This window comes from Passer montanus, unplaced genomic scaffold (assembly GCF_014805655.1).
Source record: "Passer montanus isolate IOZ18808 unplaced genomic scaffold, ASM1480565v1 scaffold24, whole genome shotgun sequence".
Taxonomy (NCBI): Eukaryota; Metazoa; Chordata; class Aves; order Passeriformes; family Passeridae; genus Passer; species Passer montanus.
In genome coordinates, this window is record NW_024367037.1 from 4,586,143 (window position 1) to 4,612,570 (window position 26,428).

Below are 26,428 nucleotides of genomic sequence, written 5' to 3' on the forward strand. Positions count from 1 at the left end.
AAAGATCGTGTTGAATGTAAAGCATTGTCTTGTGTTTTCACTATGTGAAAACAGTCACTGTGCTGTCAATTTACACAAAGCTTTCAGCCACACAGATACATGCTGAGCATCTGTACTCAAGATATGTGCCTGGTACCTTCTACCTGTGCAGTGCTTCTGACCTCTGAAGTGTCTCCGGTAAGGGACTGGGAAACCCGTAGACAGTAAAAGCACTCTCTTGGAAAACTCACTGCCTTCACCGTAAATATATTAATGGACTTGGACTGGCGCAAACGCTCCCGCTATACATGCTGGGCTTCCATTCAGCAAAAATTAAACACAACCCTTACAATTAATAGAAGAGATGATCTCTTTGCTTTCTTTCCCAACCGCACTCACGCCGGCTTATTAGTGAATAATAAAAAATCACCCCGGACAGTGACAAACGCTGTGCCAGCGCTCCTCCTGCCTCGACGCCCCTGGGGACCCTCTCTGCTCCATTCACCCATCGGTGCTATCCCCGCACGCCTGCCGCCCGTGCCCGCTGCCAGCCCGGCCCGCCCCGGGACCCCGCACGGCTCCGTGCGGGGCGGCCCCGCCGTGAGGGCGGGCGCTGCCGCCGCCGCTCGCCCTGCCCGCCGAGCGAGGAGAAGCCCCTCACCTCCCCTCCGGTCCCGGGGGAGGGGGCTGCTATCACGTGTGCTTCCTCCCCCATCTCTCTCTCTCCCTCTCGCTCTCTCTCCCTCCTCCTCCTCCCCCTCCGCGGCGGCGGCGGCGGCGGCAGCAGCCTCTCGGCTCCGCTCCCTTTGTTGCAGGCGGAGCGGCGGCGCTGCCGGGCGCCGCGCAGAAAGGAGGGTCCCGCCCGGGCGGCGCCGCGGGCTCCGGTTGATGCTGCGGGCCTGCCGCCGCCATCCCGCTGCCGCCGGCGCTGCTCCTCGGCCGCCCCTCGCCATGCTGGGAGAGAGCCCGGCCGCCGCCCGGCCGCTCCTGCGGGCGGGACCCCCGCTGGCGCTCTGCTACACCTCGGCCCTCCTGGTGCTCGCCCTCTCCGCGCTGCCCGCCGGCCGCGCCTCCCATCCCTTGCCCGGCTCCGAGTGCCAGGGCGGCGGCAAGGGGAAAGGCATCAACTGCTCAGGTAATGCCCCGCCGGCTCCCGCCCCGCGCCCACCCCCGCGGGCAGCCCACGCGTGCACGTGGAGGGAGGGCTGAGCGCGGCCCCCTGCTCCGCCCGGCCCGGCCCGCCCTGGCGCTGCGGGCGGCGGAAAACAAAGGAGCGGCGCCCGCCCCTGCCCCGGCTGCGGCGAGCCGGCTCCCCGGCCGGCGGGGACTTGTCCCCCTCCGGGGCGCGGGGAGCCCCCCGTCCGAGGTGTCCCCGCCGAAGGGAAGGGCTTTGCCGCCGCCTCCCGGCTTTTGTTGCTGCCCGCTGCCCCCCGCCGCCGTGCCGGCAGGTGCGCGCCCGGGGCTGCCCGCATCCCGCCCCTCCTCCCTGCCGCTGCCCCGTGCCCGTCCTGCCGCTGGCAGGGCTGCGAGCCGGCTGGCAGCCGTGAGCGCTGCCCCTGATGGCTCACACGGGCTGTTTCTTGGGTCTGACTCTTGCTGTGAGCAGCCCAGCCACGGGGTAGCCCCTCCGCCCGTCCGTCTGCCGGCTGTCGTAGAGATTCACTCTGCATGAGATGTAGGCAGCAAAATACCCCGCGATGTGCTCAGAATAAGCTTTCTTGGTTTTTTTCTTGCTTTGGTTGCATGACATACATAATATACATAATTATGTGCTGGTATTGTAAGGTTGTGATGTGGTTTGGCATGACAGCAGCACGTTTTCTTAGATCTTGAGGGATATGATGGTTTTGAAGTAGAACAAAGTAAATACATGCAATATAAAGTTTACAGGTTTTAAGAAAGATTTTTTTTGTCTTCTAAAACTACTATTTAGAAAAGGCAATTAATTTTTTTTCTCTGAAAAATGGCTGTGGATGCCTCCTCCTGCCTTTTAAAATGATAGGTTTATTCCACTGCACGAATCACCAGCGAGAGCTGTACAAAGTGCCTTCTCCAAGGTGATGAAGGTTTCTAGCCCTGTGTGCAGAGCCCCCCGCTCCCATTGTCTTCAGCGGGATTGGAAGGCAATGTACACTTTGGAAGGAGCTCTCGGTACCTTCCAGGGTAAGGTCCCCAAACTGCAGCAGAGATTTCAAGAAATGAGTGAACGGAAGAGTGATCTTCCTGCCAATTACATTTTACAATATGGATAATGCTGCTAAAGCAGGCTATCAAATTCGCAGACCAGCAAACTGTGGCAAAATGGTCTTGCAATATAATAAATCTGCTACACATTCTTGAAATGCTCCTTTTACCCAGTTTAGATATACACTGTGTTACTGTGTGATACCACAGTGCTACTGTTTTGCTGCTGCTGCCTGACTTTTCATTCTATTTGTACGAATATGATGGTTATTTTTAAAGAGAGGTTAATAGGTTAATGTGTCACTGGCGTTAGCGGCTTACCCATCAGAGACATATGGGTCATTAGACCATGGCATGAGCATAAATCAGTGAGATTAAATATGGAAGGCTGCTGAAATGTATGAGGAAGTTTCTAAAATGATGTGGAACACAGGGATGTCATTATTTAGAAACAGTCACAGAAAGAGGGCTTTCCAGCCTGGAATTAGAAAACCGTATGCTATATTGAAGGCATTCAGCAGGATTCATTTCTACTAAAAATAGGCACAAGCAAATGTATGTGCTATATACATACTTGTGGCAGGCACTCTTTTCAGGGTAACTCCAAAAATATGGAAGGAAAATTTTGTTTTAAATGCAGTAGTCAGATTCTGCTGTGTGTTAACTGTTTCATGCAACATGGCAGGGTTTCAGTACCCAACTTTATTTTGAAAGAACTAACGTCAACACACAATATCTGGGTCAGATTTTCCCCTCACTTACCTTTGCACAGCTTCATTAACTTTTACTGAAGGAGCTACTCCCTGAAAAAGATGAGTTTCCTGTATTTACACAGGGGACCAGATGTTGGCATTAGCACCCTTCTCAGTGGACTGCTACGATGTACATTGCTGTTTGTACTGAAAGTTAAGCTTGAGAACACTACTACTACTTCTTCAAATGACTGGACTCTCTAAATTGCTTTCCACATTCAAAGAAGGGAAATGCTTCTCCTTTCTTCTGCTGTTTTGCAAGTTTAATGTGTGCATCAGTCTGACCTGCTGCCTTAACAGGTTTTTTGCACTTCTTGAGATGGTTCCTGGGCTGGTAACATTTTATCATTGTTAGATTATATAGCTACCTTTATTTATTTTTTATTTCTTTTCAGAAATGCTGAAGTCCTCTCCTTTGTTGCTACAGAATATGTTGCTTAAGAAAGAGTTTGCTGTAACAAAAGAACGTTACAAGGTGGAGGACACAGGCAGAAAACATGAACATTAAGATGGCTTTTTCAGCCTTGGTTCTGCTCCTTTGGCACATGCATTGCAGCTTGGCCTTTTGTTAAATTATAATATAATTGCATCATCCCTGGCCAGAGGAAGAACATTTGATAAAGTGATTAGAGGAGGAAACAGAGAATTAAGATGTATCTGGAGTTAATTGACAATGTGGACTTGTGTGTTTGTTCATCTGTCAATCCATACTTTGCTAGGCTAATGAAATAAAGTAATCCTGTTTTACCCAGAGTGGGGCAAAAACAAAATAAGTATTTCTTTCTGGAGAAGACAGTCCTAGACTGGTGTTTTGGAGATGCTATATTATTCCCAGTGCTGCCTGTAGTCTTCTTCCGTAACATTCCCGATGCTCCCTGACTCTCCATGTGCTGGTGGTGTGATGCTGAGCTCGGGCTCTGGGGTAGCTGTGTCCTTAGTAAGGGGGCTGTGAACTACAGAGGGTTACTGGGCATCCCATGTGTGAAGGTAAGCACAAGGTGTAGCTCCTTCCTGAGCTCCTAATCTCATGGAGCTCTCTGGGGACACAAACTGCACATGGGCATCATCAGTTTCAGTGTTAGCCTGGTTGAATCTCTGGTGTGGGATATGCTCCAGTCACCTGTGGAGCCACAGGGGTTGTAGCTGGATCATAACTGACCAAACAGATGTAGGTACACAGATTCAACGAGAGATATTGCTCAGTGCACTGGTATGGGTGTGTGCACCTGAGATTTTAATTAACAGGGATATGCCTGTGTTCTAAACCTTTCAGCGTGCTGTTCCCTCGTGTGATAAAATAGACTTGCTAGGGATGGTTCTGTGCACCACCTATGAGTCTCACACACTGCCCCTGCTTTTTCTTAAGATCTCTCTGAGTGAAGTGAGTAAAAGTAAAGTTGTTTCAAGACAGGTTATTGAGGATTGAATGAGCAAGATGAGATCCTGTTTAAATGCAAATATGGTGCATTTGTTTTCATTACTTTCTTAGATACCTTTATGTCTCTCCTCCAGATCCTGAAGCAGGAATCCCCCAGGCTTACTATTGATGGACATCTATTATGGTGCTGTTGTAGCTGTTTCTCCTTAGGAGAAGATGAGGTCTAAATCTTCTCCTATCTGGTATTTGTACACTTGAGGTGAAGCCTTAAGATAATTAGTGAGTTCCCCAAATGAGTTTTGTGTGCACTATATCCCACTCTGTTGTCTGAAGGTTGGATCCAGGCTGTCCCTGCTGTAACAGGGGGGTGTGAACACGAGCATGTAGCTCCCTTGGCCTAGTCCATGTGGCAGATGTGACCGTGGGTTTTGGAGGATATAAACCTCGGGCACTGCTGGTCTCTGGAGCTCAGCCGTGGTTTCTGCCTGGGCTCAGTGGTGGTTCTGTGAACCAGAATGAGATGTGGCCTCAAGACTGGCTTTCATCTGTGCTTATCAGCTAGAACAGACATATCTTTTGTGCTTTTTTGCACAAATTAAGTGGATGAGGGGTTTTGTTTGCTATATCATTCTAAGTTACACAGAGCAAAACCAATTTGTGCTAAAGATATGCAGCCATGTTGGTGAGAACATTAAGAGCAAGGGATGTAAGAGAGATACAGGTTCAGGTAAATTATCGTATTTTGAGAATTACATGTTGTTTTGTGTTTGCATAGTCCACTTGATCTGAAATAGTAGACGGGACTAGAATAATTGGTTACTTTAGCTAAGATACCATGAGTTATGTTCCTGTAAATGAATTATAACAGTCAAGCCAAATAAAATGTGATATGTGTTTGTGCCAATTGAACTTCTGAAGTAAATGATCTAAACTCAGTCAGGTTACATGTCACTTTGAGAAACTATCATAAGGCATGAATATAAATCAACTATATCTAAAAAGTAAAAGCAATTATTAAAAAGAGAAATTGAAACTCGGACAGTGGCATGCATATATTTGTTTCCCTTTAGTGTAATTGCCTAGACATGAAATGTCCTTGCAATACAGATTCCTATGCTGATTAAAGAGCCAAAAGGTAATTAAAGTAGAATTGAAAGTGTCAGAATAGCAGGAAATCATCTTGTAACAGGTGTCACTCCATCATTGTCACTAGTGGGAACTGGTAGTGTGATGGAGCAATCGAGGCTTGACTGAGGGGATTGGATTGAATCCAATTTCTTTATTGGTTTTTTGAAAAGAGGAAAAAAGAAGCTGTATTTGTTGTGGAAAATACTGCTAAGGAAACATTCTTTCTGTACTAAGATCTCTTGGATAATTCCTATTGAGGGGAAAACAAGAAGTCTGGTCCTTTTCTTCCTGTTGATGTAAGGATAAATATTTTATATCTTGTCAGTTTTCTTCTGGAGTTGACAGTAGACTGGATAAACAGGAGAGTTAATATTTACTTGGACCTGAGAAAAAAAAAGAAGCTGTAGCCAAGAACTTTGGTACAAATGCAGAGAATGCAAGCGATATTGACAGGAGTCTGTGCCCTTTTCCTCCAAAGAGATCTTTACATTCCACCATTGATCCATCAACTGAAAGCGCTTTTGACTATTCCAGCCTGTGGTCAGACTTTGGTGAGTGTCCCCAAAGCAGACAGTGGCAGTAGCTCCCAGGATAACAGTAGCTGTAACATTTGTGGAAAGAAAAACGCTGAGCATCAGGAATGTGGAAAAAGGATCTATTCTTCTGTCTTGAGACTCCTGCGTATCCTCCTCACTGAGTCCTCACAGGTGCTGTGGAACAAGAGTGGAGATCAGGGACGTGTTGGTATTACTGAGGTGGAAGCCTGTCTTTTTATAAACTGACTGTAATGCTCAGCAGAACCAAAGACCAAGGGCATTATTTGTAGTACTACTCTTAAAAAAATTGTTCTATCCCAAAAATATCTTTAGATAATAAGAAAACAATAATTAAATACTATGCTGGAAACTACACAGTCCCCTCTAATTGCTGTAGTTTATTCCTAGATCATGTTGAAATTCTAATGATTTAGAAATACGGATAAATAGAGGAAAAAAAAGAGAGTGTAGGGGAATGGAGCTGTATTTTGTGGAACTAAGTGTGTAAGGAAGAGCTTTTTTCACTAAATCAGTTGATAATAAATTTTATTTTATGAAACCATTTCTTGGTCTTCTTTGTATGATATTTTTCTTCCACAAAAGGATAAGAAGTTACAGACAAAATCTGATTAGGAGTAAGCTCAGCAGTCAAAACTGTGATCTGATGAAATTAAAGTTTCCTGGAGAACCTGAAATCTGTTTATTTGTCTTGATGAACAGCTACAATGTATCTTTGGTTCTAATTTAGTTCACAGATGGCTTCAGGGGGATGTGAAAGCAGAATTATTTAATCTTGTATTATTAGGACAGTATCTAGTGGTGCCATTAGTTGAGCCATTAGGTATCTAGGATTTATGAGTCATATGTTTTACTATTTGTTTGTTTATTTTAAAGGAGAAAAAAACTCCAGGTCTTTTTTTTCTCTTCAAGATTCTTGCCAGGGAACTTCTGTGTTCTGTGGAGCAAGACGCCAGTGAAAGTCTTTGCTACAAGAGTACCTGGAAGACTTCAGTTCTCACTGCCCCTGTTACATCCCCAGACCTGGCTGCCTGGGAGCTGGTAGACAGATCAGGCTCTGCATGCATTTGCATATCTATTGATGTGAATTTCTCCGTTTAAGAGAGCAATTTAATGTTACACTGATATCAGTGTTCAATTCCTTTTAAGTTGCTCTAAAACTGCCTTACTGGTCATAGTGTGGTTTGTGAGGAGGCAGTGTTTGACTAGCAAATCAGGATTTATTTTAGGGTAATTTAAATTCTCATTACAGTAGACAATTTGTAAGGACTAAAAAGGCAGGACTTTTCTGATAACAGATTATGTGTTACAGAAACGGTGTTTAAAGGATCTGGTTTGGAGTAAAACTAAACCCCTGTAATACCTCTCCTTTGATTTCGTATTATAAAAATAAATTTAGTTGCAGTTACAGTCTTGAAACACCCACATTATATAACTATGTTCAAGCTGGCAGGATCCTCATGCATGGTTCAAAAAGAGTGTTAATTAAGACCAGCAGGAAAACGTAAAAATTAAAGGGAAGAAAATCTGGAACAAGACAAAACTGTCAGTAATTTTTCTGAAGTGATCTGACTTGTCTTGGTAGGTGCTGGGTCTTCTCCACCTTTTCCTACCAGGCTGAGACCTCGGTGTGCTCCTGTGTATCTTAAATAGGAGCAAAACTCTCTGTACTTTTGTAAGATGCGTAGACAGAGAGAGCAGCCAGAGAACAGGTACAATGTCAACAAACAGACAGAATGGTGTTCAGGACACAAAATTGTTCTTCTCAGGTCTTGTCTGGAGGCCAAAACCTCCTGAAATCTGGCTCTGCCTGCCTGCAAAGCTGTGGGCAGCCTCATGCCAGTTGCCTGGCTTGCTGGCAGGCAACAGCCGTGTTCCTCTAGGAAAGGCCCTGGGGCATCTCCTGTGCCTAACATGAGTCTCATGGGATCCATGTGGAAGCAGATGGGATAAATGGGGGCAGTCAGGCAAGCCAGAGAGTTGGAACTGTGCAAACTCTGGTTAATCTACCCTTGATCAACTCAGTGTGTTCGAGGGAACACAAAACGCACGCCTTTAGGGGCTCCAACTGCTTTATCCCAGATTCTGCCCTGACTGTTTCTCCCCAGCTTCAGGAGTCTGACACATGTCAGGGTTTACCTGTGGTTGACAAAAAATGCTGCTTTAGGAAGTGTTTTAACCAGTCTCGGTTATTAACCGATGAGAGCACTGCAGGTGGTGAGGGCAGAAGGGACACAGCCCCCCATGAAAGCGTGCTGTCACATCTGCTTGTCTCTGGCTATAGAAAACCTCCTGCAAACACACATATTTCAGCAGTGGGTGACAAAGTGTCCTGTTGCTTAAGCCTGAAGTGCATGGAGGAGTGTGTTGTACCTCACATGAGATTTACTTGCTTTCTTTCCTATTCACAGACGCTTCACCTATGACTACAAAGAATGAGTGTTTGGATAAACATCATTTGCAGAAGTGGCTTTATTTTCTCTGAAATTTTGAACTGAACAAGATTCTTAGCCAGAGCAACACAAAAGCTTGAGAGATGGGGTAGTTAAAGGTGTTCGTGCTTGTGTCAAAAGTGTTCTGAGTAGTCTAGGCATTCAAAATTAATGAGTGCTTTTGAAAATTCAAGTTTTAATCCTTAAGGGTGTCCATAAAACACATGAACAAGTTATAAAATCTTTAGCTGGTTGGTATAGACAGATAAAACAGAGCTTTCAATAGGTATTTCCATAGAAAGTTTGATAAAAAATTTTGGCCGGATAGCAGTTTGTTGCTTTAAAAATTCAGGGAAGCATTGATCTAATGAAATGTTTACATTTTGCTAATTAGTATTGACTCTGATTGTGTGCTGCCTCTGCCTGATCCCTCTGGGAGAGACAGAGGTCAGTGTGTTGTGCCAAATGGGTTCTCCCGAGCAGCAAAGAGCATCAAAAGATCCTTAGACTAAAGAAAGGGGTGCCCTGTCCTCTCCCCGAGCGATATTGCCACGTGCTGTGGGCAGATGAATGGTTCTTTTCCCGAAGCACCACCTCTCTCCCAGAGCTTTTTCTTCACCCTTCACCTCTCCCAGAATTTTGCTGGGACAATTCTGTGAGGCAGAGTTCTTTCTTGCTGTCTTGATTGGAAATATAATTTTATGGAAGTATCATTTCAGGGTTATAAAAGTGAAAATAAAACAGGCGGGCTGTTGTTGAGGTTATAGAATTGTTTTCTCATATAAAACATGGGGTTGGGAAGGCAATTTATTTCATTGTATTTCTTCTACATTTTAACTGCAAAGGATGCCCTTTTCTTCACTTGCCCAGGTGTTTACACCTACAAAGGATGTCTTTGTGAAAATAGTTAAATGTGTTTGTCATGTGCAAAACTGGTTCTGTGCTGTAAGAAATACTCTTTTTCATGTGAGAAGCAAGTGGCTATGGGAGGGATGAAACAAAAATTTTGGCTAAAAATCACAAAGAACAAATACTTTTTTTTTCCCCCCTGCTCTTTGTTAAAACCTGTGTCTGCAATATGGAACAGTTATCCAGGTGAGAGAACACAATCTCCACATTTGCAAGTGATAGTCATGCTGCTGACTGAACAAACAAAGAGAATCACTGGAACCAGGATCCGAATTTGAGTGTTTTGGGTGATTTATCTACCAGATGGTAAATGCAGTCCAATGTAAAAAATTAGTCTGGGAGCAGGGAATCAATCATTCAGCACACTGATCAGCAAAGGGATTTGGGTGTTATAGCAGAAAAATTAATGAGCTGGCAATCCACTGCAGAGCAGCATTAAAACAAAAGATACTACAGTATAATAAAAGAGTCCTCACCCAGAAGACAAAAGAGATGAACATCCTGCTTTATTAAACATTTGATAAACGTAATCTAAAGTGGTGTATTATATACCAAGCCCCTTATATTATTCAAACATAATCACTCAAAAATTCAGTATCAAAATATGGAGATCAGAGTTAATTTGGAAAAGTGAAGCTTTTCACTGCTTTCACAGTTCTTTCCCAAATACATAGGTTTTTCTGTCACAGGAGTTACTTACTAGTATTCTGTATTATGGTAATAGATATTTCTGTTCTATTTAAAGTCACCCTACAGTGCATTCAGAATTACTTAATGAAAGATTATAAGATACCAATACTAGCTTTATGACATAATTACATCTTTCTTTAAAAGTCTTGAAAATGTGTCCCTAGCCTCTTTCAGTTACTCAGGCTACAAAGGATCAGAATAGTTTTACCATCAAAAGCTCTTCATGGCTTTTCTCCGATTTCCTTGTGAAGCATTGAGTCTCTATCTAAAAAAGACTAAGAAAAGGTGGCTTCTGTGCTCATTTTCCACTTTTAAGATGTTTCTGTTGGGTTTTTAAATTTTTTTTAATTGTAAGGATTTAGGTGCAGGATAGGCTGTTTGGGAAATGCCATGATGTACAGGCTACTTCTGTAGGGAAGAACGGCAGCAGCAAGGTCTGGCCATGCTGATATGGGGCCACTTGACATGGAAAATCTGTCTTTTGGTCCCTTCTCCACCCTAAGGGATCAATGCATTTCTGTGACTGCAGGCAACTGAAAGAAATAAGTTGTAACGTGTCTCTTTTCTACTGTGGAAAGAAACCAGAATCTGCTGTTATGTGTCCTCTGTAAGTAAATGCCTTTATTTCTGAAAAGAGTCAATGGATTGGAGTCCTTTACGCCATATTGCCCTCTGGTTTTGGCCTTTTCTTATTTGGTTTGTTTTCTTTTCTTTCCTTGGGGGTGAGGATTGGTAGGTTGATAAACAGCTAACAAAGCACAAAGCAAAAATCTCATGTTGATCATGAAAATCTAATATCCAAATTGTCTTTCATTTTCTTAGTATTTCTTGGTATTTCACCATGAATAACTTATTTAAAAAGATTTCTTCAAATAGGGGAAGGGAGCTGATGGTCTGACTTCCTGAACAGTAGAGCAAAGCCCACTACCTAAGGATTTTTTCCAGAATTGCTAACCTGATTAAAATAAATGGGAGCTCCCCGATCATGGTCCTTGTGAAAATCAGATTTCTCTTTGTTCAGAGTAAGGAGTAAGAACCTGTAAATTTTTGTCTCATACAGGTCTATAGATTGCAGGTGTAGAAACAATGATATTCCATGAGCTTGCAGCCAAAGCTGTGTCAAAGTCATGGGCTCAACTGCTTACATTTCTCCAAGCTACAAGGATATGTTTATATCCAGTTCAGCCTGGCTTTACTCATGAACTGCACCTCAGCCAGTGTTTGTGTACCCCAGGACTGAATTGTCCTTTTATTCCATTTTAGAGGTGTGGGTGTGAGACAAAAGGCAGAATTCAGTCATGTGCGTATTAACCTGTAAGCTTGTTATGTTTTGGGTTTTTTTTCCTCCTGCTATATTTATATGAAGATTTGTGCCAGCTAATTTTTTTTTCCTACCATTTTGGGTGTGCTGTTAAAGACAGCTGACTGAGGCTGTGAAGTGAGTGTGTCTGTGGCCCTGCATTCAAAGAGAAAACGCAGATTAAATTCAGATTAGCAGCGACACAGGGTGTCCCAGTGGCCCAGCAGTGAGCTGGTGCTGAGCAGGGATGCTAACGCCTCTGGTGCCCCTCCCCAGCCCATCCACCTGGCCTGACTGGCCGTGCTGGGGGGCAGGATGAAGTTCTGTCCCTTGCTCACTTGGCCAGCTGCCCGAACACCTGGCAAAGTCAAGATGTCCTTTTGCAGCATGTGGGCGAGGGCGGAACGGGAGCAACAAGGCGAAGTTCCTTCATTCTCTGCTGTGTGCCGGGTGGTGGCGGCTAATTTACGGCAATTAGGAAGTGTCCCTCAAGAGCTGTGAGCTGACACCAGGCGTGTTTTGGCCATGTCCACTAGCCACGCTCCCTGGCCCCGGAGCCACCGGGAAGACAACTCGTGAGTTCTCTAATCCAGCATTACATTTGCCATGGGGATCCCCAGCAGGCAACCGTGAATAATTTCCACCTGCTTCCAACTGTGGAAGTGGCATGATGGGAACAGGGAGAGATGGATGGATATGTTGAAAAAGAAGTGGCCTTCTGTCTGTCCATTAGAAAAGGCTTCTTTCTGGCTCTGAAATGCTGGGCGTCGCAGGTCCCATCAGGTCCAGTGGCTTTGTCCACCTGGCTGCTGTGGTGGGCTACAGAGATGCCATCCAAGCAAGCTGGAGTTCCACCAGTTCTCCACAAACCTAGTGGCTCTTCCAGCCCTGTGCCAGCCATCATTGCCAGAGGTGATGAAACAGGACAGCATTCCTTGCTCTGTATGCCATGCTGTAGCCCGACTATAAACTCCCAGCCCCTGAAAATCCTTCCAGGCTGGCAGAGGGGCTTAGCAGGAACTCTGGGAATTGTGTTTTTCCTGGTGTTTCTGTATGGATAAATGAGCAGGCAGAGAGGAATTATTAGCTATAGATTTATCTGACAAGAATGCATACAGGGAAAAAAATGTTATTTCAGTAAGCTGAGCAGTGATTTGGTTTTTTTGAAGCATAATAGAGTTGTTAAAGTTTGAAAGGAAGGGAGCTGGCTGCTCAGGTTCTTCCTGGCTTCCGTAACTTACTGGAATTACCAGAACTCATTAAGAAACCAAAATGATCAACCAGGGGCTTGTTTGTTTGTTTTCTCCATGTGACTTTTATGTGGCTGGTTATTTTGTTTCTTTTCCAGTGGTTTTCTGACTGTTTAATTACAGTTTTCAAAACTATACCTAAACAGCATAGTGTATGGGTGTTCCGAGGAGAGAGTTTCTGCAAACCTAATTATGCTCCAGCACCATTCATACTGCTAATGTTTCAGGGATATTACCCAGGAGTTAATTTATTTCCTTTTTCTGTATACAAAATAGGAATCTAATATTATTTTACAAGAGCTTGTGTATTGTAAGAATGCACTGCAATGATTTTTTAGTTTATAGATCTGCTAAAGGATTTTAATGAGAGCGAAGTGCAAGAGGAAACTGAGGTTTTCATATTAATTTGGAAACTATGAGATCTAGCTGTTACATTTTAATCTCTTACATGGAGAATATCCTCTTGTTGGAATTAACTTCTATTTGGTATTCTAAAAGTGAAAAGGTGCTTAGTTCTTTGAAGTCGGTAACCACTTAAGAGGTTTTTTATAAATTCTTGATTTTGATATAGACTGGGAAGATCTGTGGTACATTTCCCTCTAAGTAAGTCTTGAAGTGTATTCCTGTTGGGTTTTTTTTTAATGTCTGTAGCTTTAGAACATTCAGTGTTGGCACTAAATTCTTTCAGACCACAAATAACTGCAACAGTCTTTAATTTTTTTTATTTTTTTTTTTGTTGGATAACTCATGTTTAGGCAAGCCAGTGTTTCATTTCCTATATGTAGTAAAGTTCTGCAACTTGCAAATAGCTATTTCTTTCTGTTCCTGTAAATAGAACATTCCCACAAAAGAGCTGTCATATATGCTGACTGTCACACTGACAGTGTGTCATCCCCATGGCTGGGGGACATCTGCCATGGCATCAGGCTCCTTGGTCACTGTTTCTGCACTCAGGCCTATGTCCCATTGCTTTTTGATTCATCCCATCATACGCTATTTTCTTAACTCTGTCTTACCAATGGAATTAAAAACCTAGTTTAGAGCTATATTAAAGAGAAGATATATTAGGAACATTATTGTAAACATTCTTACAATAATTTTGCTCTTGAAATTTATGTATTCAGAAATTTCTCACCTCAGCAACATAATCAGTAACTTTTTTGTATATGTTTTGAAACATCTCTAAAATGTACACATGGGTCAGATTAATCTGAAAACTGCTTTTTTTTTTTGGTGTTAGTTAGACTTTAAGTCTGGGTGAAAACTTGTATTTTAGGGAAATAGTGGAAATGGATACTTAGATTTTTTAAATAGAACTTGATATATTTAATGAACAGCTTCCACTGCTGTGAATTATTGCATCCCTGCTTGAATTGCTTTGAGGGAAAAAAAGCATCCAGACGATGAGAAATGTCCAATTAGTGAACATGTCTGGAAAATCTGATTTCAGAAACTTGTCTAGCATTGCACAAGAACATAAAAATTACATTTGCTCAAATAACATTAATTCAGGACTCTTCTTGTTTCTGAGCACTTGATTTGCGCTTTCAATATGGCTTTGCTTAACACAAGTTTCTTCAGGAAAAAAATAGAGAACAAACCTCCCCACTAACAGCTAAAGAAAATACAGACATTTCTAAGGATGGACTGATTTTTTAAGTGGCAGTGAGGAAAGCTAAGACCATTATATCCTGGCAGAGACCTCTCACTGGAATTAATGGCATAATGGACACCACTGAAAGTAGTTCTCTATCAACCAGCCACCTGAAAAACAGACATGTAATTTTTCTACATATTTATCAGAAAGAAAAAACGTAGCAACTCTGGGTTGTCTCTCCAGGCTTGGGATCCAATACTTTCCAGTAGCTGTCTTTTATCCATCCTTGCCTCTTCCACTCTGGGAACCCTCTCCTCTGGCTTTCCTATGGTCTTCTTCCCACCAGTGCTGTACCTGCCAGGTCTCTCCTTCGCAGCCTTGTTCTCAGCTTTGGACTCGGGCTGTTTTCTGCTCTCGGGCAAGGAGACCACTGAGACCATTTGAAAATGACCAGTAGGACAGATATACAAGTTTGCCAGCACTGATTTTGAAAATGCTGAAGCCAGAGCTCACCTGGGGCACCATTAAAAAAGAGTGCATGAAAGGTGGAGCCTGTGACCAGTTTTGCTGGTGGCTCATAAAAGATAAACCTCTTATATCAGCTTAAAACTTCAGGTGGATTGGATGTATCTTCATATAGCAGAATAAAATGGTCTGAGCCTGGGAACTCATACCTCCTTCACTGCACCTCGTACCTCAGCTCCTGAATGCAAACATGCTCAAACACAATAACACAATAGCTACAATTTAGTTACTTAAAGAAAACCCAAACAACTGAACAAAACACTGTGAAGCCCCAGCTTCGTTCTTAAAAACTACACAGCTGGAAATTTTCTATGAAAACAATGAGCCTGCACGCTATGAGCAACTTAAAACTTGATCTTATGATGGAAAATGTTATACACCATTAACTAAAAATACAGTTCTCAGCTCTGTGTATTATTGCAGCTTTAGTGTTAGAAAGTTGCATTAAAATCAAAGAACTCCATGTTTGCTTCAGCTGTTCAGAAGTTAGAAAATGCCAACATTTTGAACTGTCAAACTCATTTTCTCCAATAAGCCAAATATCCTCGTTTTCATGGCCATGTTTCTGAGATTATTTCACAACTTATCCTACAGAAGCTCTGTACGGCTTTTTCAGCTTTTTTTTTTTTTTTTCCTCAGGGTCATTAAGACTGTCTTATTTCTTGCTATGAAAAGGAAAATAATAGAAGTGAAACAAGTATTTATCTTAGAAGCATCAACGGAATAATATCACTAGATATCATTGGAAAAACTTTGCAGAGCAGGAAGGGAAAATTTTAGTCTAGTTTTGGGGAGCGAGTTCATCTTGATTTTTGAATGTGACAGAAATCCCACTTCAAAGAATGCTTTTATGAGAGAGGGTATTGAAGATTGACCTTGCCAAGGGTTTCACCTACTTCAGCCTTCAATGCACCCTGCTCTCAACTGGTGTTTTAGCACCAGGTAAAAAGTGGAGAATTTTATTGCAGCAAATAGTGGATTTTTTTTTATTAGTGTTATTTCTTGGTTCTTAGTGTCACCATCCAAGGAACTGTTCAAGAAATAACTGGATATGGTACTTAATACCAAGCTGTAGTTGACAAACTGGAGATTGGACAAAGATTGGACTTGATGACCTTGGAGGTCTTTTCCAACCTAAATGTTCCTGTGATTTTCTGATTCTGTGGTTTTGTGATTCTGTGACAAGTACCAGATGTGACGAGACCAGGCAGTGGAGAGCAGGAAGGGATTGCAAAGAGATAGGAGTCCTTGTCCTTGTTGGCACCAGCATGCTGCCTGCAAACTGTACCCTTGCTCCACCTGGAGAAGTTCCTGGAGCAGGAATTCCAATGCTTCACTGCCCAGCTGGTGGGGCAGTGTGAACTCCAGAGGTCAACCGAATAACAGGATAAAACATTTAGGAAAAAGTTTTTACCTATGCTTGACTAGAGGTGCATACATGCATTTTACATATGGATTAATTTTGAGTGGGTTCTTGGTATTTCCCCATGAACTCATACCCCTTAGTGAAATTTGAATGTCTCCCTAGCTTGGACAGACCTCATTACAGCCATAAATACGTCTTATGCCACATATTTTCATCACTACACTGAAATAATGAATTGCAGTATTTATCTTTCTGCAAAATGGGCAGAAATCTTGTGGAATAAAGTCTGTCAGAAAAAAAGAGTTTGTTCACTTTTTTGGAGCCTTACATAGCCAGCATAGAAACACTGCTTATGATTCATTTTCTTGTTTAATTTGCCTTGTTCTTCATGTTACACTTCACTAAATATATTTACTTTTATTCCTGCCATTACACATGACAGAATCTATCTGCACAAAAGGAATTTAAACTGCAAGAAAGGTTTTATAGACACAGAGTGAAACAGCAAAAGATGAGGTAGGAATCTAATGCAAGATGTTAAGCACTGTTGTTCCCAAAATTGAGGAGCAATTAAACTTTTTATTCCACTAAAAAATGTGAAATCTGTAAAGTAATATGGCAGCATAATGGGAAGCATCTCTTAATGGGCTTGTGCAGTTATTGCATGTTAAAAGCAGTTGCATGTTCGGCTAACAAAATATGGGGAATGCATTTTCATTAAATGTCAGTGATAATGCAGTCACAAGAACAACAATATACATAAGCCTCACAGAGCTATTAAATTTGCTATATTTTCTAGGAGGAGCAAAAAAACAAGACACTGCTATAGGGAAAGAACCCCACAGGATTAATCCAAGAAAGTATGGCAGCTAAGAAAGAAGGGCAAATGAGTTCACTTTGAATGGGAAAAACAAAACAACCCCAAACAAACCAAAACATAAACCTTTTATCTCAGAGGAATCCCCTTTTTCCAAGTTCACATCTCTGGAAACACACTTGGTGGTAAATTTTAATCATCTAATCAAACAAGTAATAGAAACATTAATGATTTTTAACCTGCTGAAACTCATTGTCTCTTGGGGTCTGCTTCATCACCTGAGCTTACGAGATCTGCATCTGCCAGCTTGGCTTATGAGCAAAAACCCCAAGGAAAAAGAGCTGTGTCTCTAAAAGAGCTGTGTGAATCCTCTCCACTTTAGCAAGAGAGTTGATTCAAAACACTGCAAAAAATAGACAGGTTTTTGGTTTTCTCATTTGTGTTTATGGAAGCCTTTCCAGGCACTGGGCAATAGGGAAACTGAGGACACAGTGGCTGTTCCATCCATCTACTCCTGCCCTTCCTTGCAATCTGATGTGTCCTGTGTGTTTGCCCATGGTAACTTCTGTCTCAGTGCAGGCCATGGAAAAAGATATCCAAGGGTATGTGCCCCTGCTGTTCCTGGCCACCTATGGTATGTCAAGCCATGGAGCCTGGCACTCCAGTCAGTTCACAGCCAATGGGTCTATGCCATCTATGTTTCCTTGGCTTAAAAGGGGAGATAGTATCACAAATCTAATTACAGCGCACCTCTACTGCTCTCCTTTGAACTCTTCCTTGGTGGAAGAGAGTGAGGAAGTAAAGCATGATTTTCCCTTGGAAAATCGATGCTGTCTGTTCTTGCTAGTCATCCTCTTCTGTCTTCAGTGATGGATTAGAAGGGGATGTTCACCTGGGGCTGAGGTGATGCTGACCCACTAATTATTCCCTGGATGCCCTTCATTGCATTGTTTGCCCTTCCATAAAGATGGGGATAATGTTAGGTTTTTCCCTGTCATCAGGGAGCTTGCCCTCTGACCTTCATCTCTCACAGCTGATTGACAACAGCTTCACGGTCACATCAGCCAGCTCTGCCAGATCCTCGGTGAAGCCTGGCCTGGTGGATCTGAGCATGCCTGGTTTCCTCTAAGTAGTCTCTGACTTGTGCTTTGCTGTTGTCTGGCCCTGTGTGTTCTGAATGGGGTTGATATTTGCTGGGACTTGGGAGCAGGCTTTGTCTATAAAGACTTGTAAGAGAGGACACGGAGTGGTTCAGCCTCTTCTTTGATGCCTGTTTCTTGTCTCTTCCCCATTCATCAGCAGACTCACATCTTTCCTGACCTTCCTCTTACAAATAGCATTCTGTTAGAATAGTTTCTTTTTAACCTTAATGTCCCTTGCTGGCTCCAGCTGGGCTTTTGCCTTCCTGTTTTTGTGCCAGAGTGCCCAGGCAATGCTTTTGTTCTCCTCCTGTCTTGCCTATCTTTATTTACACTTGTGTGCTCCCTTTTTTGTATTTTCAATTCATTAAGAGTCTTTTCAGCCAACGGGCACACTGCCAAAAAGGTGAAGTCAAGAGAGGGAACCGTCAGAGCCACATAAAGGTGCACTTGTGAGAAATTCAGCGGGTGAACAACTTCTCTAAAGGTGATAGATTTAGGCCGATGAGGGCAAGGACTTTAAAATAAGACATCGTTTTGTCTGTCTTTGTCCAAGAAGGGGACATTGATTGAAAGGAGATGAGGCTGGGTGAAATGTCAGGCTGTTTGTCCTGCTTTTCAGTAAATTTTTCATTTCATGCTAAACTTCATATTACTGCAGCCACATTGCTACCAAGCCAGCTGTGCACAATTCACTGTGTGGAGTCAAAAGTGGACAGGGCAGCAGGAAAGTAATGAAGGCAGAGAGCTTTCCTAGGAAATGGAATAGTTGTGTGTGTCAATGTAGGAAGAGTCTGCTGAAGGTCAGTGTGTAAGGCAAGATGGAGAGGGCAATTGGCTGGGTATCAGAAAAGCTGTGGCAGAATGGCAGGTGAGAAAAGCTGTTCCTCAGAGAAAAGGAATTTGAAAATTAAAAGATCAGAAGGAAGAGTTCATTATTAAGTCTGAATCAAGGGACTGAGACAGGATAAAACAAGTGAAAAAGGAGTGGTCTTCAGGCAGAAGTGAACAAAGACTAAAATTGCTTGTTCAAGGTAAATGCTGGGCAGGAGAGGTCGTGGCAGCACCCAGGGTGTTGGACAGGAAACTGGAGAAAGGGTGTTACGACAGGAAGAACAGAGTGGATGGAAGAGAGGAAGAAGGTATTGCATCTAGCTGAGGAGTTGGCTAAGTGAGAGGATTGGGGAAGAGAAACATGTTGCAGATTCCTGAGAAAAAGCACCCTACATCAGGAAGAAGGAGAGGGGAAGTCAGTTAATCAAAAATATAATTTCTCCTTTTTTTCTTCTTTAAAAACCCAGAGAGCCAAATGTTCTCCCTTCTAGTGGATATTTACCCAAATTCTTTTGTCAGTTATTGTGGTTTGCCCTTAGAAATATATTTCTTTTCTCTGTTTAACAGACCATGAGCCAAAATGACAGATTAAGCCTCTAATACTGAAAATATGCACGTGCTTAATTCTACAGTTATATACTTATGTTCTTAACTGTTTTGTTAGATCAGAGCTGAAGTGCTCGACTGCTTTAAATATTGAAAATGAAGATGCTTTCGAAAGGATTTAATACTGTTTCAGACTTAACAGATATGGATATTAGATCAAGAATACTTAAAAAACTCACCCTGACTCACATAATTTTTAATTTGCTGTGATATCTTCATTCCATATATTTATCATTAATGAGATTTTTCAAAGCTGAAAGTACTTATCTAATGGTTATTGGTACCTTTAAAAATCTCCTAATTAATTTCAGAAAAATTAAATTAAATCACAGATGGTGCTGGACTTAACATACAGTGACTGGATCAAGTCTTTAAATTTAAACTGGCCAGGTATTTTTCCAGTTTGGAATCTGAAATAGGCAACATGCATAAGCTGGTTTTTTAGTCTTTATCATTCATATCAAGTTCATTCAAAAAATTTAATTAATGATTTTTGATTAAGATTTTTCATTGGAACTTTTAGTTATGTTTTCTAGTTAAAAAGAAATTATATTGTCAGGATTTTCTGAGCATAGTCTTATACCTAGAATACCATGACTGAGATTGATATGACAGAAGTTTCTAAACTCATTTGGAGGCCATTCTACTTAAAAAATACAATTAATTTTTGGCATTATTTTCTTAAGTATTGCAAACTTTTGATGAAGAAAGCTGGACTGGTCATGAAGAAACTGTGCCCTTTTATCCTTGGATACATGTTGTTTATAAATATGGAATCACCCAGTGTTATATTTTCGTGCCCTAGTCTCTATGGAGAAATGATGGCATAATTTTATAACTGTGGCTTAGAAAAGTAAGTCTTATTCCTCTTTTATTTTAGTTAGTTTATTTCAACATAGATGTTATTACACTGTCAGAGCTTAATGTAGACTTGCTGATCCTCATTGCCTTTTATCTTGGCAACAACAAGATATTTTGTGATGAAATTTAGTATCCTGATTTGAGATTCTCAAATCATTATATATATCTATATGTGGACTAATTTAATATTGAAATTATATAGTAAAGTTTAAATTATATGGTTTTTTTTTTTAAACAACTCAGAAATGACTATGTTATTTTACGTGTTACAATGTTTTTCAGAAAATTGATGTTGCTTTTTGTCCGGGTCTTAAAAAGTAATGGACTCATAATTGAATGCCCTTGCTGTCATTCTGTGTTTTGATTTGGTCACTTCCTGGAAGCAAGACACCTTGTTGCATAGTAGAAATGTAAGGGAATGCATTTTGATTTGGTCACTTTGTGGAAGCAAGACACCTTGTTGCATAGTAGAAATGTAAGGGAATGCATGTTTTGGAGAAAAACTGGTAGGGTGAAAAATGATAAGAAAATATTTCTATTGTTCAAGGCCCTTTTGTGAAAGCTAGTTTTTACAGCTGTATTTGAAAATGCATTAAATACAGGAGGCACAGTTAGGAGTTCTTTAGCTCCCAGGGAAACACAGCGTTCTGCTGTGCTGTCCCAAAAGCAATGCAGGCCAGTGACAGATTAATCAGAAAGTCTTCTAGCTGAATATTTCTCCTTTGAATGTCTCTGCCAGACTGAAAAAGGATCTCCTAGTTCTGGAGAAATTTTGCTGACCCGTCCAGGAAGCAGAGAGGAAGGCAATGTTTTAATGAGTGTCTGTTTTCCTTTCCATTGCGCAAGGCCATCTGGGTCTGACCCGTCTGGGTCTGGCTCTGCTCCTGTAATTCATGCTCTGAGGAAGACAAAGCAAATGCTCTGTTGGTGTATTTATGGTGTACGTGCAAGGGTTTTTATTTTATTTTTTTTTATTTTAATTTTATTTATTTTGGGACAACCCAATTTAAGTTGTCTGCTATTGGGGCAGTGTTTGGGTTTGACTGAGCTGTCTGACAGATTAATAATATAGTGGATTAGTGCTGGGCAGTGCACATGTGCATTGTGTTCTTTATAATTTTTGTAGGGTTGGCTGAAACACGTGGCCTTGTGCCCATTAAGGCACGTTCTCCATGTAACGTGCCCCAGTAGCAATATATTAGGGTAGCAGTAGTTCTACTAGTGTATTTCTGCTACCAGAAGTTAGCAGAACTGTGGTAGAAACAGGATACATCCTTGAGCAAGAATATTTCTGTCAATATCTGTCTTTGTGAGAAATGGTCTTGCAGCCCTTGGGTCTCAGCTCCTTGCTGACTTCAGCCACTGTCCCATCCTCTGGCAACAGCTCTGTGTTTGAGACAGGCCAGCTTCTCCAGCTTTTCTCAGTGGACACAAGAGTTCAGAAACTTCCTCTGCAGTCCATTGCTTATTTGATCATTCCAGATCTTGTAGCTCTTTGAGGGGTTTTTAATGTCTGTCTTGCCACCCATTTTTGTCTCTGAGGAAAGCCTTCTCCTTGTCTTTTCCTCCTTAAGTTTGTGATATGTCAGGCTTATGGACGGAGAAGATAAAGGCAGCCCTTCCACTTCATTTTGTTCTGCTAATGTTTTGCTGTGACAAGCCCACAGACACAGTATTTGGGTACCTGCCTGATGCACATTAAATGAAATGATAGCATTTGTCAGGTAGGATCCTTCCCTTTTCTCTCTCCATCCCCTGGGGAAAATAAGATGCCGATTATATTGCCATACTTAATGAGCTTATTAGTGAAGCAAAAGTTGAGGAGTAGAAAAACACAAAGAGAGAAAAAATTGGAGGACCAGATATGTCAAGAAGTCAAGACAGTGTGAGTCAGAGTACGAATCCTGTCAGCAGGAGGTGTAGCACCTTGGCAGGAGCTGGAGCATGCTGCCTCTGGTCTAAGGGCTGTCACAACCACCATCATTGGATATGCAAGGGACAATGCATTTCCTGGTATTTGAGTGTTCAGGTATGCTCTGTGTTTGGCCATCATCTTCCTTTACCAAAACTCACTTCCAAGATCTTCTTGTGCTTTATAATCACTCCCGTTAGTCTGCAATTTTTGTCTTTCTCATCTTGCACAGAAGTTGGCTTTCTTGCGGCAGGGCAAAGACCTTTTGCTGTTTGTGAATTACATCAGAAACATGTTTTCCTCTCTGTTTAATTGAAAGTGATCCAGCAATCAGGGGACCATGAGAAGTTCAAGCAAGATTTTATTTCCCAGTGCTAGGAGCAACAAGGGGAAAGCACAGTCATTGTGTCCTTGTCCGAGAAGCATGCTTAGTCTAGGATGAGTGAAAAAATGGAATTAGGATTTCATTCATCACTTGCACCCAGTGTTGCCTTCAGCTGATCTGGATGCACCTTTTAGTCCTACTGCTAAAGCTGCAGTGTAAAGTTACTTGAGTAATTTTTCTGACATACCCTTATCCCCTCTCTGAAGTGTGTGAAGTGCATGCAGGTATTTCCAGCTGTCAGCAGACACTCATTGTAGCTGTATGGGGAAGGTATTTGGGCAGATTTTTTGTCTCAGCTGGTCCATATCCAGCCCCCTTGGTCAGGATTTGATGTGTGACAAATAAACATTATGTCTCTCTCTCTTTTTGCTCCAGACCTCAGAGAGCTCCAGACAAATTTGTCTTACTGTTTGGATCCACTCTGGAGAACATCATTAGAGCAGCCACATCCCAGAGACAGAGACTCCTAATTACAGAGGTGGTGTGGTTCCTGCCTGCTCTGACTGCTGCAAGTGTCAGCAGCAGGCTCTGTCTCTGTGCAGCAGTAGGACAGACAATTCCTCAGCATCTTAGGACCAGTTTCAATGAGGATTTTAAACAATGAGTTTGGTAGGTTTTCCTACTATTTCTAACAAAAGCTAAGGGAGTGCCTGTTCCTACACTTCAATTTAATCCCTACATTTTAGTATTTCATGTTTGTGATCGATGACTTAGATGTTTTTGTCAACATTTTTTACAAAGTACTAAACTTGCTCTCGTCCCTCATACATATTTTAATAGAATGGAGGATGCAAGAAGACACTGCAATCCATGAATTTAATTGTGTTGGGTCAAATATCCACAGAGGACTTTTTTAAAAATGTATTTGCTTAGCAAGAAATGCAAATACTTTCTTTAGAAAAAAAATAATTAAAAAAATAGACAAACACTAAATCAAAATATTTACCCGATCAATTTACTAATGTGTAATAAAACGTATCTTCTTTTCCTAACTCTTCCTTGTAATGTTTCTATTATTTCATAAGGTAATAAATGGCCAGTCTACTAACTATTTTTGGGGAAAATGTATTTTTTACAAAATTTACATGGCACATCAGTGCTGTGAACTTATATTTATTGAATAATTAACATATAGTTGCAGTTGATATAAATAATTGTCCTGATGTATAAGTATTAAATTAATTCAGTTGTCAGCAGAATATGTGGAAGGATACTCAATGAATGATACACTGCAGGTTGTGTTCAATGTGTGATTACACCAATTTTTGCAAAAAGCATACACAGCATTTTTATAGGGCATTTGGATTGCAAATGACTTCATAAAACTATTTGTGGAAAAAGAATGCTCTTCTGTCTCTGTTTAATATTATTTTGTTATTTTATTTATTTAAAGACAAATTCAAAGGGAATTTGAAAGATTTTTTGTATTTCTTCCACCTTAGTCTCTCACTGAGGATATAATGTTTTAAAGCTGGATTTTTGCAGGTAGTCTTTTGAATACAATCAACGAAAATATTCAGGGAAATGGAAACAGCATTATTGCAGAGCAGCAAAATTCTCCTGCAAATAATAGCATTTGAATATTTGAATATTGAACAGTTTTAATGTAATGTAATTCAGATTATGGCTGGTTTACAAACATAAGCCTTAGTTAAACTCTTTCAAAGCATGTGGGTGTGTGTGTATTACCTTTTTTAAGCCAGGAAAAATTACAATTTCAAATAGTTACAAAACATAAAATGGGAGGCAAAGCAACCAGAAATATAATTTTAAAGCCAAAAGGAACTGCTATGTTCATGTGGCCTGACCTCCACATGTCCATGGTCTAGACTTCCATCCAGTAATTCCCATATAAAAGTCCGTAATTTCTGTCTGAGCTAAGATGTGACTTTTTGGAAGACATTCCAAGCTTGATTTTTAAAGACTTGAGTAGGCCAGTCTGCCAGTCCCCAGGTACGTTGTCTCAGTGTTTAGTCCTCCACAGCGTGAAATCCACTCCACATTGTGGCTTTGAATTTATGTGAGCTTCTGCTTCCAGCAGCCAAACCTTGTTGTGCTTTTGTTTCCTAAATTAAAGTGCTCTCTACTGTCAGGAGCCATCTTTCTGCTGAGGCATTTGTGTACAGCATCATCAGCCCCTGAGCTCCAAGCTGAGGCAGAGGTCTCGATGCCAGGAATTGCACAGCCGGTTTCCAGCTCGCTGACAGCCGAGGTGTGGGCTGTGCTCCGTGTCTGTGGATGTGCTGGAGGTGCTGTCCCAGCCCCACTGCCACGGGCCACCACAGGGACACATGATGGCACGCCTGGCTCAGCATGCTCAGATAAACGAGCACGGATGTTTGATGCGTACGTGAAGCTTTGTTTTAACACAAGCAGCCAAAGCTCAAAAGCTTTGTCCCTGAAATTTCTGAATACTACAGGGCAGAGTTCCTCCCCTACTAGCCCTAGATGGGTGGGGGACTGGAGAGGATTTAATTGCCTGTGTAAGGAGAGCCTGTGCAAATCTCTAAGTCCTGCTTTGTTGCTCAGGTTTGAGGGCCCCAGCAGCACGGGCTGGGGAGCACAGCCAGAGCAGGTGAGCAGGCTGAGGAGACAAGGTGGGTGCTAGGAGCTGGGATGAAGCTGCCAGAGAGGCACCACAGCATGACCAGGGCAGTGTGGAGAGACTGGAAGATAGTGTTTCCTTCAGCAAATCCCAGTGATGGAAAGAAGATGCTCCTAATTCAGGGAAGTGATTCAGCAGCCATGCATGTGCTTGGAAAATGTCACTGACATGGCTGAAGGGTCCATGTTAAGCACTGCTTTGATGTCTCTTCACTTAGAAAACCAGGGGAAGTTTCCCTGCCTAGAGGTGCCTGTGGCAGAGGAATGCTGCCCTGCACAGAAAAAAAGGGAACTTGACACAAAAGGAGTTGTTGGTGACGTACAAATAACAATTTTTGTTTGTACATGATTGATATGACGAAAGCATAAACCTCGGACAAGTACATCTTAGGATAGTGTATATGTATATAGTTGGGCTTTTAAAAGTGCCAGTTGCACAAAGCTGCTGATACTAATTAAGCTCTGAGGAAAAACTATTTTCATTGAGCATGCATATTCTTTTTAAGATTAAATGCCAAGTATGCTTTAGCAAATATAATAATATGCTTGAATAATATGCTTGAATAATATGCTTGAATATAATTATCCATCCACAGTCTGGTCCAGAGGGGAGGGAAGTGAAGAGGTAAATTAAAGTTTCCACATGCACATCAACAGGTCCATTTGTACCATTTTGTTTCATTGTATGCATGTGTGTACAATCACAGAATCACGGAATATTTATGTTGCAAATTACCTCCAGAGGTTTTCTAGTGCATTGGAGTGTATGTCTATACTTGTGTATATATCTGTGTATTTACACACATATGTGTTTATGGAATGAAAAATTAGGATGTTGATACAAGCTCATGTCAGGAAGGGTTGTTGTTGGAAAAACGAAAGCAAGAAGACACAAATGAGAATAAATCAATGCTTAGCAGAGGTAAGAACACCACAGAATGTTTTCAAGGCACAAAAGGATAAAAAACCTCCAACCTAACAAAGATATTTTGTCATTACTGTGTGGACAGAGCAGAAAATCACCAATAGTAGTACAGAAAAGTCCTCAGCTTAGGGAAACATTCAATAAACATTTTCTTTTGAGGTAAAAAAAAAAAAAGCCAAATGATACATGTATATCAAGAAACAGTGAGAAGGAGGAGAAAGTATCTTCCTTTTCAACAGTAACTAGGGATAATTTTAAACAGTACCTGATAATAATTTTCAGGCTGTTTCTAAGTTTGAGT

General features: G+C 41.7%; 1 protein-coding gene across 2 annotated transcripts in view; it reads left to right on the forward strand.

Moving 5' to 3' along the window:
* The first annotated feature begins 811 nt into the window (after positions 1-811).
* The window catches only part of TMEFF1 (transmembrane protein with EGF like and two follistatin like domains 1), a 112,347-nt gene continuing 86,730 nt past the window's right edge, over positions 812-26,428 (forward strand). For both annotated transcript variants that reach the window (XM_039710990.1, XM_039710991.1), the window contains exon 1: positions 812-1,114. In XM_039710990.1, coding sequence (XP_039566924.1) covers positions 868-1,114 — 247 coding nt within the window. In that variant the 5' untranslated portion in view covers positions 812-867. The remainder of the gene's footprint in view (positions 1,115-26,428) is intronic.